General features: G+C 41.9%; 1 protein-coding gene across 1 annotated transcript in view; it reads left to right on the forward strand.

Moving 5' to 3' along the window:
- C4H10orf143 (chromosome 4 C10orf143 homolog) overlaps positions 1 to 6395 on the forward strand; it is a 30764-nt gene extending 24369 nt beyond the window's left edge. Inside the window, exon 4 of the mRNA XM_074232153.1 lies at positions 4742 to 6395. Coding sequence (XP_074088254.1) covers positions 4742 to 4771 — 30 coding nt within the window. The 3' untranslated portion in view covers positions 4772 to 6395. The remainder of the gene's footprint in view (positions 1 to 4741) is intronic.
- The last annotated feature ends 19575 nt before the right edge of the window (positions 6396 to 25970 follow it).

Genomic DNA, 25970 nt, shown 5'->3' on the forward strand with positions numbered 1-25970 from the left:
GTTAGATACATGATCCTTATGGAGGTGACAGAAATGTTGCAGTGTTCTCCCAAAAGAAGGGGTAACCATTGGATTTTATCCAGACAGCTCAGAGGGTATTCTGAGAACAAATGATGGATGTGTACATAGTATGGTTGGATTTAGCAGAGGCAAAACATGCTGTATCTCATAGCACCCAGAAAATTGTCTTCTCCATTTTACAATTAAGGAAACTGAGGCTCAGTAAGGGGAAGTGACTGGGACAAAAGCAGTATGAGGTCAGATTCTCCTGCCTCCATGTCTGGCACCCTGCCCACCATGCCACGCTCCAGAGGATTCCTTCCTCTGAAGAAGTGGGGCCATGAGTAAGCTTATGTCAACCTATGCTTTCTAACTTCAGGTTAGGGGAATTCTCAGGCCAATATACTTTAGTGTTTAGAACATTGATCAGACATTCCAAGAGTTCTGGATTATAAGGCATCCCAGCCAGAGTGTCCCCTCTACCCAAAGGGTGACCCCAGAAAAATATGTTTTATGTTCAAAAGATAAGTCATTAATATAGTGACCTGTGCACTGAAGTCCAGAAGACTTGAGCTCAAATCTGGTCTCAGACACTAGCCATTGTGATCCTGTGTGAATTGACTTCACCCTGTTTATCTCAGTTTCCTCCTCTGTAAAATGAACTGGAGAAGGAAAGAATCAATCCCTCCAGGACACCTTTGCCAAGAAAACTGCACATGGAATCACATGGAGTCAGATAGGATTGAAGTGACAACAGTAAATCAGGTCTTTGTCATACATGACGATATTATAGGGGATGTGATATCTTCAATTAGATCATCTTCCTTTCTGTTCTGATGTGTGTGTGTGTGAGAAATCCATGAGATTTCCAGCATGGGGGGAGGGGGAGTCAACGATGTCCTAGATGTCCTAGGGAGTTAACAGTGACTACCTTTCTTATGACAGAATAAAGGACGACTGAGGAGCAGCCATTTGTCAAAATGGAGCAAAAACCAAGAAAACTTTGGGCTGTCTTTATTCATATCAAGTCTCCAGCTGTCAGAGTTTGTTCTCTGTTCCTGCAGCCTGTAGGCCACATTCTCCAGCACCTGTTTAATCTAAAAATAAAGTCTCATTGAGTTCCCTAAAGTTCCCCTTCATCCCATTGGGGGCAGGGCAGAGAACACACTCTGATAGGGCTTGTGAAGAGAGGAAGGATTGGAGCAGGTGGCTGATGAATGAAGAATAATCATATTAATAAATAATAATAGCAATAGTTCCCTCTGGTTTACAAGACCCTTTCCAGAGGCTGTTGCATTTGATTCTCACTTCAACCCTGGGAGGTAGGCACTATTATTATTATTCTCATTTTATTTGTAATCAAATTGAGCTTGCCCAAGGTTATGTAACTCATTAGTGTCAGAGGCATGATTTGAGCTGGGTCTTCCAGACTCCAGATCTAGTGTTCTGTTTATTGTACCACTTCATTGCCAAGAGAGAAGGGAAAAAAAAGGAAAGGAGGAAATGGTTGAAGCATTTTAGGTTTTTGTAAGGCAAACAGGGTTAAGTGGCTTGCCCAAGGCCACACAGCTAGGTACTTATTAAGTGTCTGAGACTGGATTTGAATCCAGGTACTCCTGACTCCAAGGCCGGTGCTTTATCCACTACGCCACCTAGCTACCCCTTTGTTGAAGCATTTCTGAAGCACCTAGGATATGGCCGGCTCTCTGCTAGACCCTGAGGAATAAAATTAAAGCAGTTAGCTAGGTCCTCCCTGCAAGGAGCTCACACTCTAATTGGGAGAGCTGAGATGTGGAAGGAAGCTCAGGAAGCTCAGCTGCAGAGTCTACAGAAGCCAAGGGGTCCTTAGTTTCATCAGGAGACCAGATGGTAGGATGGCTATGCAGAGTACAGTGGCAATGCCCCTGTAAGACCTGGAGGTCCTTGGAGCAGCAGGGTAGAGGAAAAAGCCAGCTGCCCTAAGAAAAATGAGTGTGAGATCAAAAGAGCTCAAGCTGAGATGAGAAAACCGTGGCCCTGCCTCTGTTGGCCATGTGCCAGGGTTAGGCCAACTGGGTGACTTTGGGCAGATCTTTTCCCCCTCCCTCAGCTTCAGTTTCCCCCTCTTCAGAGATGGGGGGATGCATTTGCCTTCGGGTTTCTTCTAGGGCAGTGCCTTATCTTCTTATCTATGATTTCTACAAAGTTGTGGTATTTTCATGATGCCTTGTGATACCTCAGCTTTTTCTGGGGACCTTTGCAGAGAGAGGTACTTCTGCTTTCTGACCATGTGGGTCTGTTGTCGGGCAGGCCAGCTGCAATGGAGGAAGTATATACATATTGGCATCCCTGAGGTCTGTTAGTACAAAGTGTAATCATTACAACAAAAGGCAAAGGCCTAGTCCAGAAAACAAAACCAAGCAGATACTCTATGTATGCATTAAGGTGGGAGCTTTTCAGCAAACCATGAAGTCAGCCTGCAGCCAATGCCTCACTTCTCAGACTGGTTAGGATGGCTGGAGCTGGTTCTGTTGTAGATGACTCCAAAAGGTAGACTCTGAAGGCCATCATATCAGGAGATGGGCATTGGTTGGGTCTAATCATTGGGGAGCAGAAAGATAAAGAGGCATTTTTGGAAAGAAGAATTTCTAAAATCATGAGCTCATTGAGGAGCCATGAGTTGGAATAAGCTTAACCAGCTACTATGTTTAAGGTCTTTTTGTAATCCTTTATGCCTTTTCCTTAAGACAATGGAAAAAACAGACTGTCTTCAAAGATTCTAGTGGGAGAAATTACTTGTACAATGTTAAGTAAATACAAATACACAGGGAGGTGCAAGCAATAAGGGGATCTGAATTGGTCTTGGGGAGGAGGGAGTAGATTCCAGGGATGGAGAACTGATAGTACAAAGTTGGAAAATAAAGAGGTCACATAGGGGGAAGAGACAAGAGGTCATTTGGGAACCAAGATGGACATGGGAGTTTTTGGAAGAATGAACTAGTCCTTGAAAACTGATTGGCAGGGACAGCTAGGTGGTGCATTGGATAGTGTACCAGCCCTGGAGTGAGGAGTACCTGAGTTCAAATCCAACCTCAGACACTTAATAATTACCTAGCTGTGTGGCCTTGGGCAAGCCACTTAACCCCATTTGCCTTGCAAAAAAAAAATCTAAAAAACAAATAAGGAAACCTGATTGGCTGTGGAGATTGAGAAAGTAGGAGTTATGGAGGATGGATGGTTCTGCCTGCTGAGGTGGCAGACCTGAAGTGGTGATTGAAATGTGGACCTGTGAATTTACAGCACTCAGAAATCCTGCATGGGGGAATTCTCTCCACAAATGCTTGCATCATAAACAACTTTAGTTGTCCCAGAGCAGAAATGGGCTACTGGTGGTTGACACCTCTGACCTCCAAGCACAAAGCAACTTATATGAGCTTATCCTGTATACCAGAGATATTTCTTGAATCAAGGTCTTTATGACTCAGACCAAAGTTTTCCTTCACCATGGCAGCCTGCCTCTAGTTTAAACAGGAGTTTTTTAGAACATTGTGACCTGGCCTCTTCTAGTGACTTGTTTTTATTAGTTTTTGCAAGGCAAATGGGGTTAAGTGGCTGCTTTATTAAGTGTCTGAGGCCGGATTTGAACTCAGGTACTCCTCACTCCAGGGCTGGTACACTATCCACTGCACCACCTAGCTGCCCCATAGTGACTCATTTTTAACCTGGAAAAGAAACAATGTAGGGATTCCATTTCTACCCTCAATCAAAAAGGAAAATCAGTCCACCTTTATCCAGTACTTTCTGCCAAGCACTGTGTTAGGTGTTAAGGATATGGAGAGAAAAAATCAACAGCCCCTGCTCCCAGGAGGGAAAGATACCACTTGTATGCACTGGTCCGTACAACACCAGCAGGACAAACACAAGTTAATCATGCAGGCACTCAGGGATCTTAGCAACTGGTAGAGGCTAAGGCCAGAATAGGTTCCATTTGGGGCAGGGAGAGATTCTGTGGCTGCTCCAATCTAGTAGGCATGTGTCATAGCATAGATGTCCATGTCGACTTGGTACAAAACAGAATTTGTTTCTCAGCCAATCCTGTCTTCTTGTGGATTGGTATGTTTGTTGATAAATGTTCACAACTTAAAAAAATAATTAAAAAAGTTATTGCTATCACTAGTTTAAATTGTAAAGGTTGTAGTTAGGCAGGATCCTGTCTTTTAGGGCAGCTTGGATTTCCTGCTTCCCTTCACCTTCTCACATTTTTTTGTAGTCTTCATACTTGTCTTTTCTTATCCTACAAAAAGATTCTGTGCTGTCCCTGCCTTGGTTTGCTCTGGCTCCCTGTTCTTTGGACCCAGATCAGTTCCCAGGATTCTGTTACTCTGGATCTGTGCTCCAGCCCTACTGCAATGAACAAGGGCCAGGCAATTTTCCAGGATTTCTATTCCCATTTCAGTGAGTTCTCCCCTACATCCTTGGACATTCTGGATTTGTTATCTGGGGAATGTTATTTTTAGTGACTTCTCTGAATTGGGGTTAGAGTGTCTATCTAATTCATACTTTCATTCTCTGTCCAACTGAGGAATGATGTAAATTTTCTGATATAATTATAAATGGAGCTTTAGGGGAGAGATCCTTACTAATGCAGAATCATTCATTTTTCTATGTAAGCTTAGCTTCAGCCCTCCTTGAATTATTTTCCGTATGAAATCATTTTTGGTGATTGTGGTTGTTTTCCTTTCTTTTTTAAATATCATTTTAGGGTCATTTTAGCCATACCAAGAATTGTTAGAAGATGCAAGTTGGCAAAGAAGGCTACATCCCCTCTTGGTTTTGAATCCTCCACATGACGATGAATGTAAATATCTTACAGCTGGATTGAAGGGCCCACCTGTTCAAAGAACAGCCTGGATGTTATTTCCTGGGAAACTGTTTGCTCTCTCATTCAGATAATCCCACAGTTCTCTGTTCTGGGGCCTGAAGATCAACTCCACTTCAAAATAACCTCCACATTATTATTCCCTGCTCTTAAAATATGTCTTTTTTTAGAAGAGTGTGAATGATCAATTTCTTATTTTTTGTAAAAAAGCAAAGATTATCAGGAGGACAACAACTCCTCCATGAGGAGGAATCTCCCAGAAATCTGATGGTTTACAGTCCTTGCCCTGGAGTAAGCCTGCTCAGCTCCTGGTAGAATAAGTTGTCAAGAGCACTGACTTGTTTATATTCAAGACCACTCTGTTCATTCTTTAATAACAGACAATGTTATTTTCATATTATAAATGTGAAATTCTATTCTGCAGCATAAAACTGATTTTTACCAAATGGGAAAGCATCTCTCCATCTTTGTAATTATTTGAAGGCAGAGGACTATGTTTCCAGTCAAATGGAAATACCACATTGTGCCAGGGTTTTCAAATGTCCCATTTTAGGGCTTGGCTGTGTGTGGGGGGGCTCTGTTGAGTTTTATGAGCTGCCTCAGTCAAATAACTGCTCAGGTTACAAGGAAAATATGAGTTGATTAAATCAGCCTCAAATTCCTGAATATTTTAGAATCAGAAGTGGGATGGAATAATTGTTCTCACCAATTCTCAGGAGATTCACATGGGGCCATGTCTGGTTTCTCTTCAAGGCCATCATGAAGAGCCCAATTCAGAAGTCATCACTGATGACCCTTTCACATTGGGAAAAGGGATGAAAAAGAAGACAAACCAATGAAAGGAAGCAACTCTGCCACTGTTTGTGGTCAGCAGTCTCTAACATTGCAAAGCAGGTTACAATCATCAGGAAAAAGACTTAAGTTTCTAGTATCAGAGTCCCTAACTCACAAAATGAATCTGGGTTTGGGAGATTTTATTTGCTTTTTCTTTTTTGCAAGGCAAATGGGGTTAAGTGGCTTGTCCAAGCCCATACAGCTAGGTAATTATTAAGTGTCTGAGGATGGATTTGAATTTAGGTACTTCTGACTCCAGGACCAGTACTCTATCCACTGTGCCACCTAGCCACCCCTTGGGAGATTTTAAAGCAAAGTTTTATTAATGCTTTTGATGATACAAGCAGGACCAAAAAACTGAACAGACCCTGTGTGGAGAGGAAGGGATAACCAACTCTAGGACAATTTATGTGATCCAATCAAATCCTTCCCATACCCTCAGGGAATCCCACCTGGAAGAGGGCATGGAAAGAGTCACAGAAGATGAGTAGATGTGGGTTGACTGAGAGTCATGAAATAGGAAGCCAGCCCCCCCCCCCCCCCCGCCCCCGGAAAGTCACAGATTCATTGAAGTGGAGGAATGTGGTTCTAGGTCATTCTGATATGCTCCTCATATCCACCACTCTTGAATAAACCAAACAAAATCAAAGGTTCCCTTCTCTTTTCATTGTAATCTATTAATGGGCAGGTGGCAGAGGAGAAAAACCCACCACAGGCCTCTTTCCACACTACAAGCAAAGCCCACATGACATTGTCTCAATCAATGTTGTTTCATTTTGTGTTGGTGATACATGATAACCAAACTCCTGTCTTATCAAGAAACTCAATTGTCATATTCCACAAAGTATCCATGTATAACATTTAGCTCTTGGTCCTCAGGTTCACTGTCTACTCCCATAAACCTAGTTCACCTGGACTCCCTTTTTAGAGTATTCATTATTTTGTTTTTTAGACTTTTGCAAGGCAATGGGGTTAAGTGGCTTGCCCAAGGCCACACGGCTAGGTAATTATTAAGTTTCTGAGGCTGGATTTGAATTCAGGTACTCCTGACTCCAAGGCCAGTGCTCTATCCACTGTGCCACCTAGCCACCCCTAGAGTATTCATTAGTAAAGGCAGGTGGGCTTCATTTACACCACAGATACACTCAAGTGTTCATTTCTATTTCTAGGCTGAAAAAGTGAGGAATTGCAACATTCTCAGATGACAAAATGCGTTTGACATTCACCAATTTACAGTCATTTAAATGAAATTTGCCTGGTTTGATATTTTAAAGTTTAAAGGTAAATGGTGACTCGAAGATCATCTTTTTTAAAATTGGGGTCATAAGATCAGAAAGTTAAAAAAAGAGGATCTTAGGGATCAGCCTCCTCAGTCCAAAGGAGATATAGTGATTTGCCCCAAGTCACACAAATGCAGATATTTAAGTCCATACAAGACACAGGCAAGATAGAATTTGTACCCTTTCAAGGCAGTATGATGAATTCTATGGACCAAGAAGACCTGGTTTCTGGTGGTAGTCATGGTTTTTTTTACTATGACCTTGGGCAAGTCCCTGGGGCTGCAAAAGATGGAGCTGGATTAAATGACCCCTGAATCCTCTTAGTCCTAAACCCAATGACCACCAAACCTGGTTCTGTTTCCACAGCTCCACCTGTTCACACATCCTGGTACTGACCTTGAAACTCCTAGTTTCCAAGAAGGAATGAAGATTCACATATACCCCCCCCCCCACACACACACACTATCCACACAGAGATATTACACACCCCCACCCATACATTATGTATCACACCACACATACATACTAGATATATACATAATACCACACACAGCCCCCTACATCACATACCACCTGCTACACATACCACCCATACACTACATACCACATACCATATACACACACAAACATACCTTGACACAGCACCCACACATTGCATACCACACACAAACCCAAGTCAGAGAAAGAGAAAGCTTGAGCCAGGGAAGGAATTCTGTCTTGGAGCCAGTGATGTTATTCCCTGAACTTTTTGTGTAATCCTTTGTTCTAAGCAGCTTCTTAAGTCTTTACAGATCTTATAGTTAATATATGCACACCTACACACAAAATGAACATACTGTCCTGAATTAACTAGGCCATTTCTTCAGCTCAAAGAGAATCCCAGAATTTTATGAGGTCCTCAGAGTCCTCCTTCTCCAGCTTCTTTCCAACAAGTGGTCATCTTAGCTTTGCCTGAAGCCCTTCCTCAGATCAAATATTACTTCCCAAGGCAATTCATTCCCATTTGGGATGATGTGATTAGGAAATTCTTTCTTACATCAAGCCAAGAAATCCTTGAAATTTACACTTAAATGCTCCCATTTCTAGTCTCTGGGACTCAGAAGAAAAAAGGGGGGAAGCTAATCTTCTCAAGCTGGAAGCATCTTGCTAAGTCACCTTCAGGTTCAACAGCCCCAACAGTTGCCTCCCACAGGGTAAGTTCTAACTGGTTGGGGCAGTGGACTACCTGAGGAAGAAATGGGGAGGGCAATGTGTCAGGTCAAACAGCCACCACTTTGACTACCATCTCCCCTCAGACTGATGGTGATACCCCAGGGTATTGTACTAAAAAGCCTTGTGAATAGGCCTTCAGATATAATCTTTGGAAGCAATTCCTCCCTCTGGACAGATTGTTGAAGACCCAGAAATGAAATTCATTGACTTCAGAGTCCTGGATCCTGTCAAATGACTTGACTCCTCAAACTGATTCCAAGTTGGTACTATACCCAACTGGCTTTCCCACTTCTATTTTGAAACTGAAGTCCCAATAGGTTAAGTGATTTATTCATGGTCACAGAGTGGGTAAGCCACAGTCAGTTCTGAATGGAACTCCTCTGACTTTCTATTGCACCACTCATGAGTGACTGGTCTTTTGGGTCTGACCATTTAGTTCTGTACCTACTTACCTACACTGTCACATGGACCAGGAGTGTCAAATTCACTGCCTGAGGCCACATACTCACAAAACTCCTAAAACTCCCTAGTACTATCTAAATCAGATGAAATTGTAACTGGGAAATGTTTTACAATATAAATGAAAATGCAATACTATAAAAATGAATTAGTGATTTTACAAGTCAATATGCAAGCAGAAATCAGATCTATTTGAGGGTGACATCACCAATATAGGTTGCCTCCCCATCTTTTCAAAAAGAACCCCAACATACAAAAATTTAGAATGGTTTGCTAAAATTCCTAAAAACATTCTGTTAAATCTGGTGATGTCCGAAGTATTTTCCTGATGTGTCCATTTAATGACACTGGAAGAGTCTGGTGCAACCTATTGTTGCTGATGCTCTGTGGGGCCCTCTATAATCAGAATTTGCTTTTCTACTGTTCACTAATCATTCCTTCAGTTCCATTCTTCAGTTTTGTTGAGACAGAGTCACATTCCATGACATGTAGTTTGCAAACACTATTCTTCTACTTTTTTTTTTTAATGATCAGACCAGACTTTGCCCTTTGGCTCTCTTGTGGTATTTTGCCCATTCACTGTGATCCTTCAGAGATCTCATGAGGAAAAAGCTTTTATTCTCAGAAAAGGTGCCAATGGGCATAGCTACAGTTTCTAGGGGGCAAGGCTTTCAAGATTCTGAATTAAGATTGGCCAGCTTGTATGCTCATTGAGTTGATTATGGGAAAGCTTTTATGGGCCTCCTATATTAATGTTCTCCTTATAGTAACCCTAAAAAAACTTTTCCCTTTCCTGATCCTTTTGAATAAAGAAAGCATAAATTTCCAGGGAAGGCATCAGGAGCCAGAATGTTCTACCAGGAGCATACAACAAGCAGTTCAATTTGGCAAAGCTGTAGGAGCAGGAAGGGAACTGAAGGAAAACCAGTCTGGAAAGAAAAGTTTGAACCAGACTGTGAACATTTGGCTTTGACCTGATCTTAGAAGTAACAAGGAATCATGGAAGCTTTGGAAGCAACAACGTGGTAGAAGAATATTTATATATTCCAATGTAACTAGAATTTTAGGCTGGAGGAAGCAATGGCATCCACACTGGGCAGACAGCAGGAAGGGAAACAAGTTTTCCTTATTCATTCTGGCTTCTCTCTCTCTTTGTCAGAGGAGAGGAGAGGGGAGGGGAGGGGAGGGGAGGGGAGGGGAGGGGAGGGGAGGGGAGGGGAGGGGGGAGAGGAGAGGGGAGGGGAGGGGAGGAGAGGAGGGGAGGAGGAGAGGAGAGGAGAGGAGAGGAGAGGAGAGGAGAGGAGAGGAGAGGAGAGGAGAGGAGAGGAGAGGAGAGGAGAGGAGAGGAGAGGAGACTCAGCTTCAAATCAAGAAAGACCTACAAATCTTCCCTTTGGCATGCTAAATCACATAACCTCCCAATGATCTGGGCAATGTAATTCTAGAGACTGCGGATCTGCAGGGCATTTCCTCATGAGATTTCCTTACACCAGTTAAAATATGGTGCTGAATCCTTACTCGAGGTGACTCAGTGGCCAAAACACCGGGGTTGAAGTCAGGAAGACTTGAGTTCAGATCTGATCTGAGATACCTTCTGAGTGACCTGGACTAGTCATTTAACTTCTGTTGGCTTCAGTTTCCTCATCTGTAAAATTGGGATAATAAAAAAACACCTACCTCAGAATTGTTGAACCAAGGACATGATAATTATAGCAGAGTGTCTGGCACCTATTAAGTTCTATATGTGGTAGTTCTCATTATGATTATGTTTATTATCTCTATATTACTTAAGGTATATTATCTATAAAATGGAGATGAGAATAACAATGCCTGTCTACCAGGGGGAGTCGTAAGGATCAAATGAGATAATATTTGTAAATTTGGAAGCTGTATCAAGACCGGTCATGATTATTATCAAATTCAAGGGAGGACATTTTCAGATCAGTAAACTCCAGTAAACACTTTGGCCTTCAGAAACCCAAAGGGCCAGCTTGCAAACAGCATGCCTCTCTTGTCCATGTCTATAGGGTCATTACTTCTGAGGACTATCTGTGTCATTAAGAAATATCACCTTAGTAACACAGAGAAATTTAATCCAGCATCAATAGAAAACTCATTTCTTCAAGACCACATTCAGACATGGGGACCATAGCCATACTTCACATCACAGTCTTGCCACACACAAATCTACTTCTGTCTTAATTTGCTCTCTGTAACCTTGAAGGGCTGACCATTGTACCCTGTGTGGGGTGTGAGGATGTGTGTATGTGTACTCCCTTCCATTCCCCCACTATGCATCTAGGACTAGAGATCTAGTCTCTGACCTTTCATTTGATATTTTGATCTTGATGATGTAAAACATCACTCATGACTAGAAGAACTGAATATCTCACTAGATTCTTAGCAGGTATAGAGAAAGAATGTGTAAAATAAATGCCCTCCTCCCAGCAGTGCTCTGTTTTTATCACAAATTTTTAATTTGGAAAATATTTGAAATTTTAAGTCAATTGATAAACATTTGTTAGGGTCTGTGCTAAGTAATGGAGATACGTAGAATGACAAAAGATGGTCTGGGCTCTTAAGCTTACAATCTAATGGGGGGACAACATGCAAAAAATACTTTTGATGAGCTACAGTCAAGCTCTAGACAGGTGACAATGGAGCTAAGCACCAGCAGGAAGGCAGTGGCAAAAGGTGGGCATTAGGAAAGGCTTCCTTCCTGTAGAGAGAAGGCAGGAGGAAGCCATGAAATGGAGATGAGGAAAGAAAGCATCTTAGAAATGAGGTACAACCAGGGAATATGCCTTCAAGAGAGATACATAGTCATCAACTATGTACCAAACAAGTGAAGGGTCTTATGCAAGGAAAAGTAAGGAGTCCTGGGTTATTGGATCAAAGTATACATGGGATGGAGGGGAGGAAGCTTATCAACATCACTAAGCCTGGAAAGGGAAGAGGGGCAAGTGGTGAAAGGCTTTCAATGCCAAAGCAGATTTTCTATTTGATCCTAATGGGGATTGGAAGCCCTTAGACTTGGAATTCTAGAACAATGAAATGGTTAACCTTTGCTGTAGAGAAATCATATTGAAAGCTGAATGGAAGATCTCTGGGAGTTAAGAGAGCCCTTTAAATAATGCAAAAAGCACGTCGCCTATGAAGAAGAGGGGTGGGCAAAATGCAATCAAAGATATCAAAGCAATATATGTTCAACAACCCACTTATTCACACCTGTGTTTAACATGCTGTTTGGGTGAAAGCAATTATTCAGACCATTGCTTGATTCCCAGTCCAGTGCATTACTATTGCCAGGCATAACAGAGACATAAAAGTCTTATTGGAGAAAACACTTAATTAACTTGAAGGAAGATATACAACAAATAAGTGGAATACTTGGCATCCATAAATAAATGAATATAATTCTTCTTCCTCTAGGGGAGTTATAGGCTAACTGCCCTTCAGTCCTTCTAATTGTAGTATAATGAGAAGACATGATCATTTTGAACTCAGCAGCTGAAGTGTGTGATGGGCTATGATTTGCTTCTTGATTTCTTCCTCTTTGGGAGAAACAGAAAGCTGGCTATCAATCCTAATCTCAAACATATTTCTATCCTTAGACATGAGAATATGTATGGTCTCTCTCACTACCACTCATTTCTTATTGCTCTTACTCTGCTTTTGTGACTCTTTCTCAGACTTCCCTGACAGAAAGCCTCACTACCCAACCGGTCTTTAGTTGATAACACCACCAAACTGCATATTTATTCAGAATCTTTTTTAGGACATGTGGTCCAGAGAATTTCCCTCCCCAGTAAATGAGGCTTTCTTGGTCCCAAGTATTATGGAAAAAGGGTCATGTCTTTTCCACGTCCTCAAATTCAGGGCAAGATCTTTTTTTTTTTTAAAGGAAAAAAGGAAGGGAAAGAGATGGGTGGGGGAGGGAAGCAAGCTTTGGAGTGTCAATCTAGCTATACAGAGACAGCTACAATGAAAGAAGAGCAATAGGAACACCCAGAGAAGTTCCTAGAAGACAACATAGAGAGGAACCAATTATAAAGGAAGGGGCCCTGGTCAGCAATGTCTACCCACAAATGCCCAAAGTTTAGGCAACAAAGAAGAGGAACTTGAGGTCCTAAGGCAGAGAGGCAAATTTAAACTTTATGATTAGACAATGGCTCTGGATGGATCTACTTCATTCAAAAGCATGAGCTGGGTAAGGGGGATTGTGGGATAGGATTGCCCATTGAGAAGGTATATACCTGCAAGGAAATAAAGGAGGGTGCGTTCAACAGGAGAAACCATCTCCATGTTAGGTTTATATTAGATAATTTTTTTTTAAAACATTTAGCATGGTGCCTGGCTCATAAGAAATGCTTGTTTCCTTCCTTCCATTAGAATAAAAGTTTCTAATGAATAGAGACTATTCTTGCCTTTTTTTTCTTGAAACATCAGTTCTTAAGTTAGTGCTGAGTATATAGTAAGCACTTAATAAATACTTGTCAATTGATGAAAGAATTCAAGTCCGCTGCCTCCATTGCATTGCATCCTTCAACAGTGAAAGAATCAGCAGAATTCATTACTGAACCCCATCAGAAGAATCTGAAAATTTGTGGGACCCCAGAAAAGGGGCAAATGTCATGATTTTTTTTTAAAGGAAGAGAGGCAGAATTTTTAGACCAGTGAGTTTGACTTGGATTCTTTGGAAATGCAAGAACATGTTAATAAAGACAGGGGTAGTGAACCACCAGAAAGCCAAGCAGTGGCTGTGGAGGTGGTCCTTAAAATGAGCTTGTGCCAAACTAACCTTTTTGCCTTGTTTTCACAGGGTTACTAAGCTAGTATATGCTGCCAATATGTTTTACCAGCATCTCAGCAAAGCAGCTGATAATGTATCTCATGCTCATGGAAATGACAAAAATATGAATCAGATGATCAATTAATTAATAGACATTTATTAAGCAGCTGGGCTGAGTCAAACACTAGTGCTAGGGATATAGGAGATAATTTAAGTCCATGGGATTCAGAACTAATGGAATGGCTTGGATTCAAAGAGTTGTAGATACTTCAGTGTTCATTTAAGAGGGAGTCTTCAGGGGAGGGCTCCCATGACATATATACATACATATAGGTATGTGTGCATGTATATAAACCTATACTTTTTAATATTTTTGTCAGTGACTTGAATAAAGATACTGACTCATTAAATCTGCAGATGATACAAGCATGGAGGGAGAGCTTACATAGTGGATAATGACATCAGGACTCAAAAAGATCTTAACAGCTCATATAGCAGGGTATTAAACATGCTACCTGGCCACCAAATTCCTGATTGCAGTTAGAAACAGTTTAAAATGATATAGGGGTTGTACAACCTGTATCCAATTAATCACTGTCATGGAGAAGGAGGAGGGAAGGAAAGGAGGCCAAAAAATGTAGAACTCAAAATCTCTCAAAAACTGAATGTTGAAAACTATCTTTACATGTAATTAGAAAAATAAAATTAAAAATATTATGTATGAGAATATTTAACAAAATAAATATAAATATAATAGAACATAGATAATATTAACATGTGGTTTTCAAAGTCATTGTGCAATCCCTAAGGATTTTCATGTCCAGTTCAGTGTTTCTATTTGAATTTGACATCACTGGACTAGAACATTGGGTTGAATCAAGATGAAATCTTATCCTTAGGTTAGAAAAATCAATGTCACAAGCACGAGCTAGTGAAGACATATTTAGACAGTTGTCTAAAAAAATCTGGGAATTTTTTGTTGCTCAGTCAGGCCTGATTCCACATGACTCAATATGAAGTTTTCTCAACAGAAATATTAGAGTGGTTTGCCATTTCTTCTCCAGCTCATTTTGCAGAGGAGAAAACTTAGGCAAACAGGGTTAGGTGACTTGTCCAGGGTCACACGGTTAGTGTCTGAGTCTGGATTTGAACTCAGGTTTAAATTTAAAGATAACTCTTCCCAACTCCACACCTGGCCATTTCACCAACTAGTTGTCTCAGGAAGAGTTGAATTCAAATCCTTCCAAAAACTTAATAGCTGTATGATCCTGGGCAAGTCATTGAATCTCTTGGAAGGGAATTTCAGATTCTTTTGCTTTAATAATATCTTTAGTCCCTCCCTTAGAGGGTTGTTATGAAAGATCAAATTAGGTGATTCATATGAACCACTTTGGAAACTCTAAAGCACTGGAACTGTTGGCTCTAAGGACGTGAACGTTCTCTTTATTGCCACAGAAAAGTTCCAAAGCTAAAACTCCCAGAAGAGTGAGATGCTGATGGGAAAAACACACCTACTTCTGAGCCAGATCGCTCTTTCATTTATGATCCCTCTGCATGGTTGATGTCTGGACATCCAATCTAAAACCTGGCCATGGTAGACTTGGTTTTAGACTGAAGAATTTAGTTGCTTTCTTTCTGGTCCATTTCTACCCTAGAATTTGGGCAATGGAATCACCTCACATCCAAACTCTCAGCTTTCTTTTTTTTTTTTTTTTTGGCAAAGCAATGGGGTTAAGTGGCTTGCCCAAGGTCACACAGCTAGGCAATTATTAAGTATCTGAGGCCAGATTTGAACTCAGGTGTTCCTGACTCCAGGGCTGGTGCTCTATCCACTGTGCCATCTAGCCACTCCTCAGCTTTATTTCTTATTCCACAAAGGAAGTGGTTTGGTGTTCTAGAGAAATGAAGAACCAACCTCCCCCTGTGTTTATTTTCCCAAGGATTACATGACAATCCTTACTCAGAAGAAGGTTGGCATGTTGCTAGGGTGAGAAAACAGTCCCATTAGAGGTGAGAAGAGGAAAGGGAAAGCCCCATGTCTGTCCATATCCATTCCATTAAAGGGTTTGATGGAGCTAGGTCTCTGAAACCTCTTGGAGCTCTAACACTGTGAGAGCTGCTGCAGTCTATGATTCAGGTGAATGAGAACCAAGGGATGGAATGGTGGCAATACCTCGGGGATGAGGTGCCATGGGTCACTTGTATCCGTTCTGTAGAATGTAAACTCTTCTCAGCCAAACACTAGTGGACTCTTTGTCTCTGTAGTTCCAGCGCCTGGCCTAGTGACATGTCAACACCCAGGTAAAACTGGATCTAGATCAGTGTTCCATATCAAAGTGAGGAGTCAAAGCAGAGCTGAGTGGCAAACTGACCAGAAGATAATGCTTACCCAACCAGAACTTTGCAATTTGGGACTGAAACCAAAGAAGTGTCTTTTTTTTGTTCCTTCTTTTTAATTTGGGTTAAGCATCCAGGTAAATTGTCCCTATCACAGTACACACAACTTTAAAATGATTATTTGTATTTTTAAAAATAAGCTTCTTAAAAACAGTGCTTCAGTGTTGGGAGGCACAGCACATGGAGAGAAAACTATTTCCTAATTGATGTAAGTATCCTATTGGTGCTTCCATGGAAATGACACCCTCACCCAAGGAGCCATTGAATTCCTCCATAAGCTTGTAAGGGTGACTACAGAACAAAGAAAGTAAAAACCATCTTTGGGGGTCCATTAGTTAGTTACAAACGAATCACAAGCTCTTGGACACTGTATGTGAGTTACATCTACATGTGTTATATATGTAGCATGACCCCAATCATAGGTTTGTTCTCTCTCCTTCCCCCTTTTCTCTCTTCCTCTCCATCTTAGTTTCTTTTTCTCAGTCTGTCTCTTTCTTAGTCTCCTCTCTCTCTCTCTCTCTCTCTCTCTCTCTCTCTCTCTCTCTCGCTCTCTGTCGTTTTCTAGGCTTCATCCCCTTTCCAGGACTTGACAAGAGCACATGTGCAGATGTATGTGGGGGGAGCTCTCTAGGTGCGATTATTGTGTGACTATTAAAACAATACTGTCCTAGAAACCCCATGTGGCCTTTGTGGCAACACAGGGCATCACTTGCGAGTGAGACCGAAATGGCAGCTTTCCATATTTAAAAAGAACACGGACTGCTTCGTGTCTGAAGTATGTTCCCCAGGAGACAGCCATACCATTTGATCTATTTTTGATTAAAATGTAAAAATTAAAAATTAAATCAAATGGTAGTATAAATCCTTGGGGAAAACCTACTTCAGTTATGAAGTATTCCCCACAGTAACCTTTAGAGTCTTCCAGCTGTATTGTCTCATCTGTAGGTGGTCTTTTTATGTCCCACATAATTAAAATGACTTGCCATTGGAGAGCCTCTACTCGGGCAGACAGATTTCCGACCCTTCTGGTGTCCGCATCTAAAAGCAGGCCCAGATGAGTCAGGAAGCTGCCTGCAGACAGGTCAGCCACCTTTGTCATCTCTGCACTCCAGTGGTGGCGTGGCAAAGATTCCGAGGATGAGGAAGGCTCCTTCCCCACCTGGCCTCATTATACATATCTTGTGATTAAAGTAGCCCTCCGCCTCCTCCAGCTCAAACAGGCTAAGTCCACTGTCTGTAACATTACCAAGTGACTAATATTGTGGCAGAAACAATCTTTGGTGAAATTGGATTTCCCAGGGAAATGTGCTTTCCACAATCTAATATGCACCTTATTTGAATCAAACTACTTTATCAGCCTGCCTCAGAATAGGGGAAGGAGTGTTTGATCAGATTAGCCGGGACTAAGGATCAAAGAGGAACCCTGAGCAATTGGCTCTCCTACTTTCCCAAATCCAAAGGACACGTTGTCAGCATGGCTTTGAGATGTAGAGGGGACTTCCTCCCTTTCATTATCATCATTAGTGGGATTTGTGATGCTGGGGTCTCTGGCATGCTAAGGATTAGCTCTCAGGAGCACAAACCATTTGCTATTCAAAGTCTATTCAGGTCATCATCAGTGGTGACCAGGAAGTTGCTCTTAAAGGGACCCTGTGGATTTATCTAAAAGAAGTAGGTTCCATATTGATGACTCTCAGACATCCCCCCGCCCCAAATCCAAAAGAAGATGAATTGGATGAAATTGCACTCATTGGTATTTCATGGGAGAAAAGCTATGGATGCAGAGTCGGCCTCATGATGCAGATGTCTTCAGGAGCCATGGACCACTATCCCTTTGTTCATGACAGGACACCTGTTGTCACCTTGCTGGATATCTGAAAAGAAAAGGAGCCAGGATGTTTTATAAAACCCAGTCCTACCATGCCACAGAGGCCTATGTTTTGTACTCTGGTATGGCTGGGAGCCAGTTCACCCTCTTGCAGGGTGAACCCTAGGAAATAAAAGGTGACACATCCAGACTTGTGTGTGCAAGTGGAGAGGGGGAACAGTTAAATGTCCCACAAAATGGTGCCAGGTCCATTTGACCCTGAGAAGTAGAGGCCTTTCTAAAATGACTGGGCTCTGGACTAGACACCCAAATCTCCACCATAATTGCTTAAAATTGCCTTGCCCTTAAAATCTTTTATGCTTTGCTTGGAAGAGAAGTTATTTGCCCCCCAATTAGATAGTGACCCTGAGTAGGTTCAGTGAACAAGGGATGCAGATCCTACTTTAATTCACTATCTAGAATGACCAAGTCAAATGGAGACAAGAAGGCAATGTGCCAAGGACTGGAGTTAACAAGTGCAAGTAAAAAGAAAAAACAGTTCCTGCCCTCTAAGAGCTTCCTTCCATTGGGGAAGACAATAGGTAACAGGTAACTGAGTATTAGTAGGCAGTGGGAAGGATTGATGAGAAGGAAGGCACCAGTGAGTCAAAATCATAGCCAGGAGTGGCCTGAGGATGGTTGATCTAAGCCCTGCCTCAAAATGGAGAGTCACCTCCAAGGAAAAAAGAGGCCACCAAGGCAGAGGTGTCTTCTAGGTTGAGAAGACAATAGAGGATGGTAGTGAGTCATTGGGGGAATGAGGAGTACACTCATTTCCCTTGGACTGACCAACCAGGGAGATGAAGGAAGATTAAGAGAAGAACAAAGTTCTTTGGTGAGTAAAGATCCAATGATCATCTATTCCTAGGGAGGGGAAGGATGAGAAAATCAATTATAATTCATCTTATTTGAGGCACAAAAAGGTTGTATATATGGGAGGGGACATGGGGGAAGGGTATAGGCCCATCTCTCATTTCCATATCTGCATAATGGGGGATATAAGACCAGTATGGCATTCCTCCCAGGGAGAATTTGGGGTTCAAATGAAATGATGGATGAGAAAGAAGTTTGTAGATTCACTATTATTATTATTATTATTATTATTATTATTACTATGATTCTTTCTCTCTCTCTTTGGTCTTCCAAGGATTTGCTCAGTCTTGACATTTGCCTCTATGTATTTGTTTATTTTTTTCCTCTCTGTGATTTATGTGTGCACTATGGGTGAGATATATCATATACTTCCACATGGGCACAAGTAGACTATCAGACATTACGAATTCAGAGTTATGAAGGAGGAACAGCAAAAATGAGATCTAATAAAGATCTGGGAGAAAGAAGTAAGATGCGGATTCATGGGGAAAGAGCAAAAGGTGTGGATGGATGGATGGAACTGCCCATGTGCTCCCTTGGCAGCCTAGAGATATTAGAAGAAAGTTAGGAACCTTCTTCATGGGTGGGAGGGGATGGGAGTGAAATTATGGGAAGGACATGGACAAAAGTCACATAGGACAGGCTGCAATCTGCTTTGCTGAAAGCAACATGCCAGTGGAGGAGACCACAGACTCATTTGAATATTTAAACTGTAGACATACATATGACAAATCTTTGTGCTCAAATTATATGCCTATATTAACTGTAGACTTTGGGGGTTTCTCTTCTGGATTCTTTTGTTCCTTCCTTCTCTCATTTAGTTTCAAAGGTGATACTGGTTATCTGGCCATGAAGAATAACTGTAGTTGGGTGAGGACTGGAATTAAATCATAGGATCATAGGAGAGAGAGCTAAAAGGAATGTAGACATGATTTAATTTCACTTCAATTTTACTGAACAGGAAACTGAATGACAGAAAGGCCAAACGCCTTATCAGGGTCTTGTAGATGGTAAGTAGTAACACAGCTGAAACATGGACTCACGTCCTGTGGCTCATCTCACATTATTTAATTAGCTATATTAAGGAGGGATGCCCTATTTCAAGGTTCCAGCCTGGGATTGAGATGGATTGAGAGGAAAATCTGTCTGCTCTTCAGCACATAAAAATGCAAGCCAATAGGTTCCAAGAGAAAGCAGCCCAACTGAGAGAAAAAAATAATTAGTGCTGCCAAAATAGAAAAGGCAAGGTGGAGCTTTTGTCTTTGAAAGCTCTTTGGGTCTGTCATCTCACTGATGTGGGCACTCCCTCCAATCGGACAGGTCACCCCCCCCACCCCCCATGCTCCATTCTTCTCATACTTCCTTTTTTAAAGTCTTCTCTAAGATCAACATGTGGGCACTCCTGCTGGGTCTCATGGATGATGCCAGAGCATTTTGACTCTCCATTGGGTAGCTCTTTCTCACTCCATGACTAACCCCTTCCAGGTACTCATCTTTCAAATCAGACCTTTAATGTTTAAAGAATGCTTGAAAATTATGTGGATCTACCTGTCTAGACTTCCTTCTGGCCTGCTTCCTCTTCTTTTCTCAGAACTTTTACAAAAGATGCTTCAATGACCCTCTTTCCTGTTTTCTTGGTTGTTTATCTTTTTTTCTTTCTTTCCTTTCTTTTTTTGTCTTTCTTCCTTTTCTTCTTCCTTCCTTCCTTCCTTCCTTCCTTCCTTCCTTCCTTCCTTCCTTCCTTCCTTCCTTCCCTCCCTCCCTCCCTCCCTCCCTCCCCCCTTCTTCCTTCCTTCCTTCCTTCCTTCCTTCCTTCCTTCCTTCCTTCCTTCCTGTCTCCTGTTCTAATCCTTCTCACTATCCACCACTGGGAAAAAAAGTCCTTGTGACAAATGAACATAATCCTGCAAAATTAATTTCCATGTTGACTGTGAATGAAAAATGTATGTCTTATTTGGTACCTTGAGCCCAGCTCATCTCTGTCCAGAGGCAGGCATCCTGCTGAAACCCAATTCAATCCTTTGGAATCTGAGGTTGTGCTTTAAAGTTCAACTACTTCATTTTACAAAGAAGGAAACTGAGGTGCAGAGAGATAAAAATGATCTGTGTCAGACCCAATTCCTCATTTTCAGCAGTACCTAGATGAGACCATGGGGTGAGTCCACAGCCCCAACTTCAGCCCTTGACTTTTCTGCATAGTCAGAGCTACATAGAGCATTCTTCAATGCTCTCACCCAGATATCTCTGACACCTGCTATCAACATGTCTGCTCTCAGCCTTCCTTGGGGAAGGCCAGACGCCTGAAATTTTTGGCTTTATTTATATTCACCTAGGATGTGTTGAGGAATGTAGAATTTGCCTCTCAGTGAAATATCAAGTTAAAAGACCCAGTCTTCCATCTCTAGCAATGGCAGCAAGGAGACCTACCTCCAAAGCTTTCATTCTGCTATCTGTATGACTTTGGGCCAGTCACATCACTTCTCTGGGTCTCAGCTTTCTTACCTATAAAATTTAGATTTAGGCTGATCTCTGAAGTCTCTTCCATCTCTCATATACTCTGCCTTTTTCTACCTGTCTGACTTGGGCAAGGGGTATAAAGAGCAGAGAGGATGCTGGACTTGGAGGCCAAAAGACCTGAGTTCAAATCTCATTTCATTCTCTAGCTGTATGGTCCTGGGAAAGTCACTGAATTGTCACCTGCCTCAGTTTCTCCAACTGTAAAGAAGGAATAATAATAATTCCTACATCTAAGGATTGTTGTGAGAATCAAATGAGACAATAACTATAGAGTGCCTTCTATTGTTTGGTTGATTGGTTCTCACCCTTCCTTATTTTTTTTTTAGGTTTTTGCAAGGCAAACGGGGTTAAGTGGCTTGCCCAAGGCCACACAGCTAGGTCATTATTAAATGTCTGAGGTTGGATTTGAACTCAACTTCAAACTCCTGACTCCAGGGCTGGTGCTCTATCCACTGCGCCACCTAGCCGCCCCTCATCCTTTGTTATTGAAGAAACCACAATGATATCACTATATTAGAGACAAGTTGAACTATGGCTGATCAGATCAGTCTGAGCTCAGAGGGCTCTACTGAATATCAGGCACAGTCCATGTGAACACCTGGGGTAGATATACTAAACTTACACATCTCATGTTTCCTTTGAGCTGTTTCCAATCCTCTTTGATCACAGAGCACAGCCCCATCTCTGATGCGGGCATGCCATGCTGGGGTGGCCCTGTGCCAGGGTCTCCCATGTGCACAATCATTCCCAAAGTTCTTAAGGGAGACCTTCAGAACATCTTCTTCTGACCCTCCGGGAGCCTTGCCCTATGAGTTCTCCATAAAATGGCAAGCGTACATCTGGCATTCTAACAAGTGCCCCAACTATTGCAGTTGCCCTCTGTGTAGTAAGGTTGGAATGCTTGGCAGTTTAACTTGAGAAAGTACCCCAGTGTCTGGTACCTTCTCTTGCCAGTGATCTTCAGAATCTTCCATAGGCAATTTAAATGGAAGCAAAATGGAGGCAGCTAGGTGGTACAGTGGTTAGTGCACTGGCCCTGGAGTCAGGAGGACCTGAGTTACCTTGGGTAAGTCACTTAACCCCATTGCCTTGCAAAAATCAAATAAATAATTTTTTTTAATGGAAGCAATTCAGTTTTTTGACATGACTCTGCTAGATTGTCCAGGTTCAAAGGCATAAAGCAATGAAGTCAGCACAACACTCAGCTGCTGAACACATACAAGCTTATACAGCCATTCATTGGGAGAAAGAGAAGCCACAGAATTGTACAGAGCTCAGGACTTAAAAGAATCATTGAAAGCCATCTAGTCCCTCCCACTTCTGCCCTCTTGTTTTGCAGATGAGGAAACTGAGGTCAGCAAGTGGAATAACTTCCAATGAGCAATTCAACTCAATAAACATTAAAACAGCTGCCCTGTCCCAGACACTCTGCTAAGGGCTAGGGATTCAAAAAGAGGCAAAAGTTGGCCCCAGCTCTCAAGGAGTTCCCAGTCTAAGGAGGGAAACAACCTGCAAGCAAATATATACAAAACAAGTGAAATAGGGAATGATTAACAGAGGGGAATCACTGGAATTAAGAGGGGCTAAGAAGGCTTCCTGTAGAAGCTGTTTTCTTCAAGTCAGTCACATCTGACTCTCTCATGTCATTGGAGTTTTCTTGACAAATGGAGATGTGTGCTATTTTCTTCACTGGCTAATTTTACAGATGAGGAAACTGAAGTAAATAGGGTGAGTGATTTACCCAGGGTCACCCAGTTAGTAAGAAGGTGAGGTTTTAAGAAGTCAAAGAGCTCAGTAGTCAGAGAGGAGGAGGGAGAACATCCCAGACCTTGGAGACAGTCCGGTTTTTGGCAAGCTTCCACAACTTTTAAATGTGTGAACCTGGAGTTCCACTCTGCTTCTCTCACTCCATTGTGCCCAGCTGCCTCCTCAGTGGGTGAGCCCTTGTGGTAGAGTAGACGACATTCTGGATCAAAAGCCCTAAACTCCTTGGGACTCAGTTTCCTCATTTGTAAAATGGTCAGAGTAATGCCTGTTTTCTCAGGAGGCTTTTTTTGAGGCTCAAATTCTCCTATTTGATGTTTTAGAAGATATTAAATAAAATGAAAAAAGACTGGAGGCCTTGTTTAGAGTCCTCTTCCCTTTCTCTGTCATGAATCTCCATGGAATTTCATGCTGTTTGACCTTCCAGTGGGACACCCACAGCTGAAAGATAGCTCCTTCGACCCCCTGCAGGGGAAAGACCAGAAAAGGGCAGAATTTTAGATCCAGACCCTTGGATATACATTAAGGAGATCACTGCTAAGTAGCACATTGATTTCAAATGTGAGATGGGATTTTTTAATGATCTATCTAAATCGTGACACTACTTCCCAACTATCTTAAACCACTAAACAACGTAGATTTGGGGCATATTTGGGAGAATTTCCATTTCACATTTTGTTTCACTTTAACTCCTTTGTGACCCAGAGTCACAGGGGTTTGGGGAGCCTTATTTGTTTTCAACCCCAGAATGAACCCCATCAATACATTTCTATACCAAATTACATAGAGTGAGACATGAGTTCAAAAGCAGAGGATAATTACTTCAGGGAGAAGAGCCCATGACTGTAGAGTCAACATTGCTAATAAGCATGAAAGACTGGGGACTTTCAGGGCTGCTAGGTGGCAGAGTGGATAAAGCACGGGCCCTAGAGTCAGGAGGACCTGGGTTCAAATCCGGTCTCAGACACTTAATAATGACCTAGCTGTGTGGCCTTGGGCAAGCCACTTAACCCCATTTGCCTTGCCAAAAAAAAAAAAAGACTGGGGACTTCCTCTTTTGCCTCCAAGGCAGGGTCCTATCTTTCCTCAGCAATCCCTTTCCCTAGCCTGGGAGAGGGCTATGCTAGGTCACTGTTGGTGTGATCTAGCTCAATCAGACTTAGCTTGAATATTGGTGTGGAAGTCCAGAGAGCCCTGACCATAGGTGTTATGCTTGGGTGTACATGTGACATGCAAAACATGCGTGTTTGCAAAGTCATCTCTCTCTGTCTCTGTCTCTCTTTCACACACACACACACACACACACAATCACACATACATTTGTAGATGATAGTTTGCATATTGTCTCACCATTGATCCCCCCAACCAACTATCCCTTTTACTTTTATTAAAATTAATCTACTACTAAAATCGAATCTACTTTAATATGAGAAGCCATAGCCAGGCTTGGAGAGAATCAAGTGCGGCTACTGTGGAAATCCTTTGGGAGAGAAAGCCTGGAAACACTTCCCCTAAATAAGAAGGTATATGGAGTCTTAGGACAGCATTTTGGTGGTTCAGAAATCTCATTTTTCAAATGATCACTTCCCATGGTTCCTTTCTGTTTTCATATCCCTAGCCCATATACTTTGCGATCCAGTAATATGGATCCTTCCCAAGGCAACTCTGGACATGTCCACTGACTCTCCCTCAAACCTGGTGATTCCTACCCTCCTTTCGCAGTCAGCTGATAAACATCTATGAAGCTCCTACTGGATGCCAAATACTGTCCCTTAAGCACTGGAGATGTAAATATGAAAAACTAAGGAGTTCCCTGCCCTCTGTTGGGAAGAGACCACACAAAAGAAGTTGAAAAGGGGGAGTCAGGGTGGGAAGGTCCTGGGAAGGGGCAAAATGGAATCTTGTGTCAAAGAAAACAAAGAACTGCTGGCCTCTTAAGTGGAGGCTCCTCCTGGTAGCTCTTCAGTGAGAGAAACAGAGGGTCCTGAGGGTATTGAGCTGGGGTAAGTCCCAAGGCTGCCAGAATCTTCCCAGAGAGTGAAGGTCCTGCTGATATAGTTCCCAGGAACTTCCAGGCTGGAATAATTGCACCAGGGGAAATCTCTGCTCTGGGCTTCTCAGGCTTCCTTCATGTCCCAGTACAATCTGCTTTCTGCCAGAAACCTGCCAGTTGTCTCCGATCCTTCCCATCCAGGTCAGTTTTGTTCATGGTTGTTTTCAGGTTGCCTTTCCCATTCGACTGGGAACTCCTTGAGAGCAAGGCTGGGACTGGCCCCTCTCGGGTTCCCAGCAATTGCAGCATTAATAAATTCTTGAGGATGACTTATTTTTATAGTATACTTAAAAAACAAAACAAAAGAGGCTTTATCATATCTTTAGTTGTACAGTGGATATAGAGTCCTGGACCTGTGTCAGGAAGAGCTGAATTCAAATGTGACCTCAGACTTAACCAGCTGTGTGACTCTGGGCAAGTCATTTCACACTGTTTGCCTCAGCTTTTTCAGATATAAATGATCTGGAAAAGGAAATGGCAAACCAGTATCTTTGCCAAGAAATTCTCAAATGGAATTGCTAAGAGTCAGATATGACTGAAAAGACAGAACAAAAACAAAAATTTCTGAAAGTTACCCTTTCCTTCTCCATCCTCCAGACAAGTCAAGCAAAACAGCTGGTCAAACACTCTTCAAACTGTGGTCTATTTGGTCACTCTAACCCTCTGACTCTGACCTTAACCCAAACCCTATGGAAGATTTTACCTTAAGCATCTCTTATCTCTTTCAATATCACCTTTCCAAGAGTGTTATTTAGGTTTTTCCACTGAGAGCTGGGCTTCCTTTTCATGATCTCTTCAGGAAATTTTCATGGAAGTTAATTGAGATAATTAATAACTTCAATAAAGTTGTTGAATATAAAATAAATTTATAATAAAATTATAATTTCTATATAGGCCTAACAAAACCCAGAAAAGAATAACAATAAGATAAATTACATTCAAAATTACCATGACATTTATTAAATAGGGAATGTTAACTATGAACACATCCAAGATTTATGCAAATAAACTTAAAAAAATTTTTATTTTGTAGAAATAAAACAAATAATTGGAAAGATGGTCTG

This window comes from Macrotis lagotis, chromosome 4 (genome assembly GCF_037893015.1).
Source record: "Macrotis lagotis isolate mMagLag1 chromosome 4, bilby.v1.9.chrom.fasta, whole genome shotgun sequence".
Classification (NCBI taxonomy): Eukaryota; Metazoa; Chordata; class Mammalia; order Peramelemorphia; family Peramelidae; genus Macrotis; species Macrotis lagotis.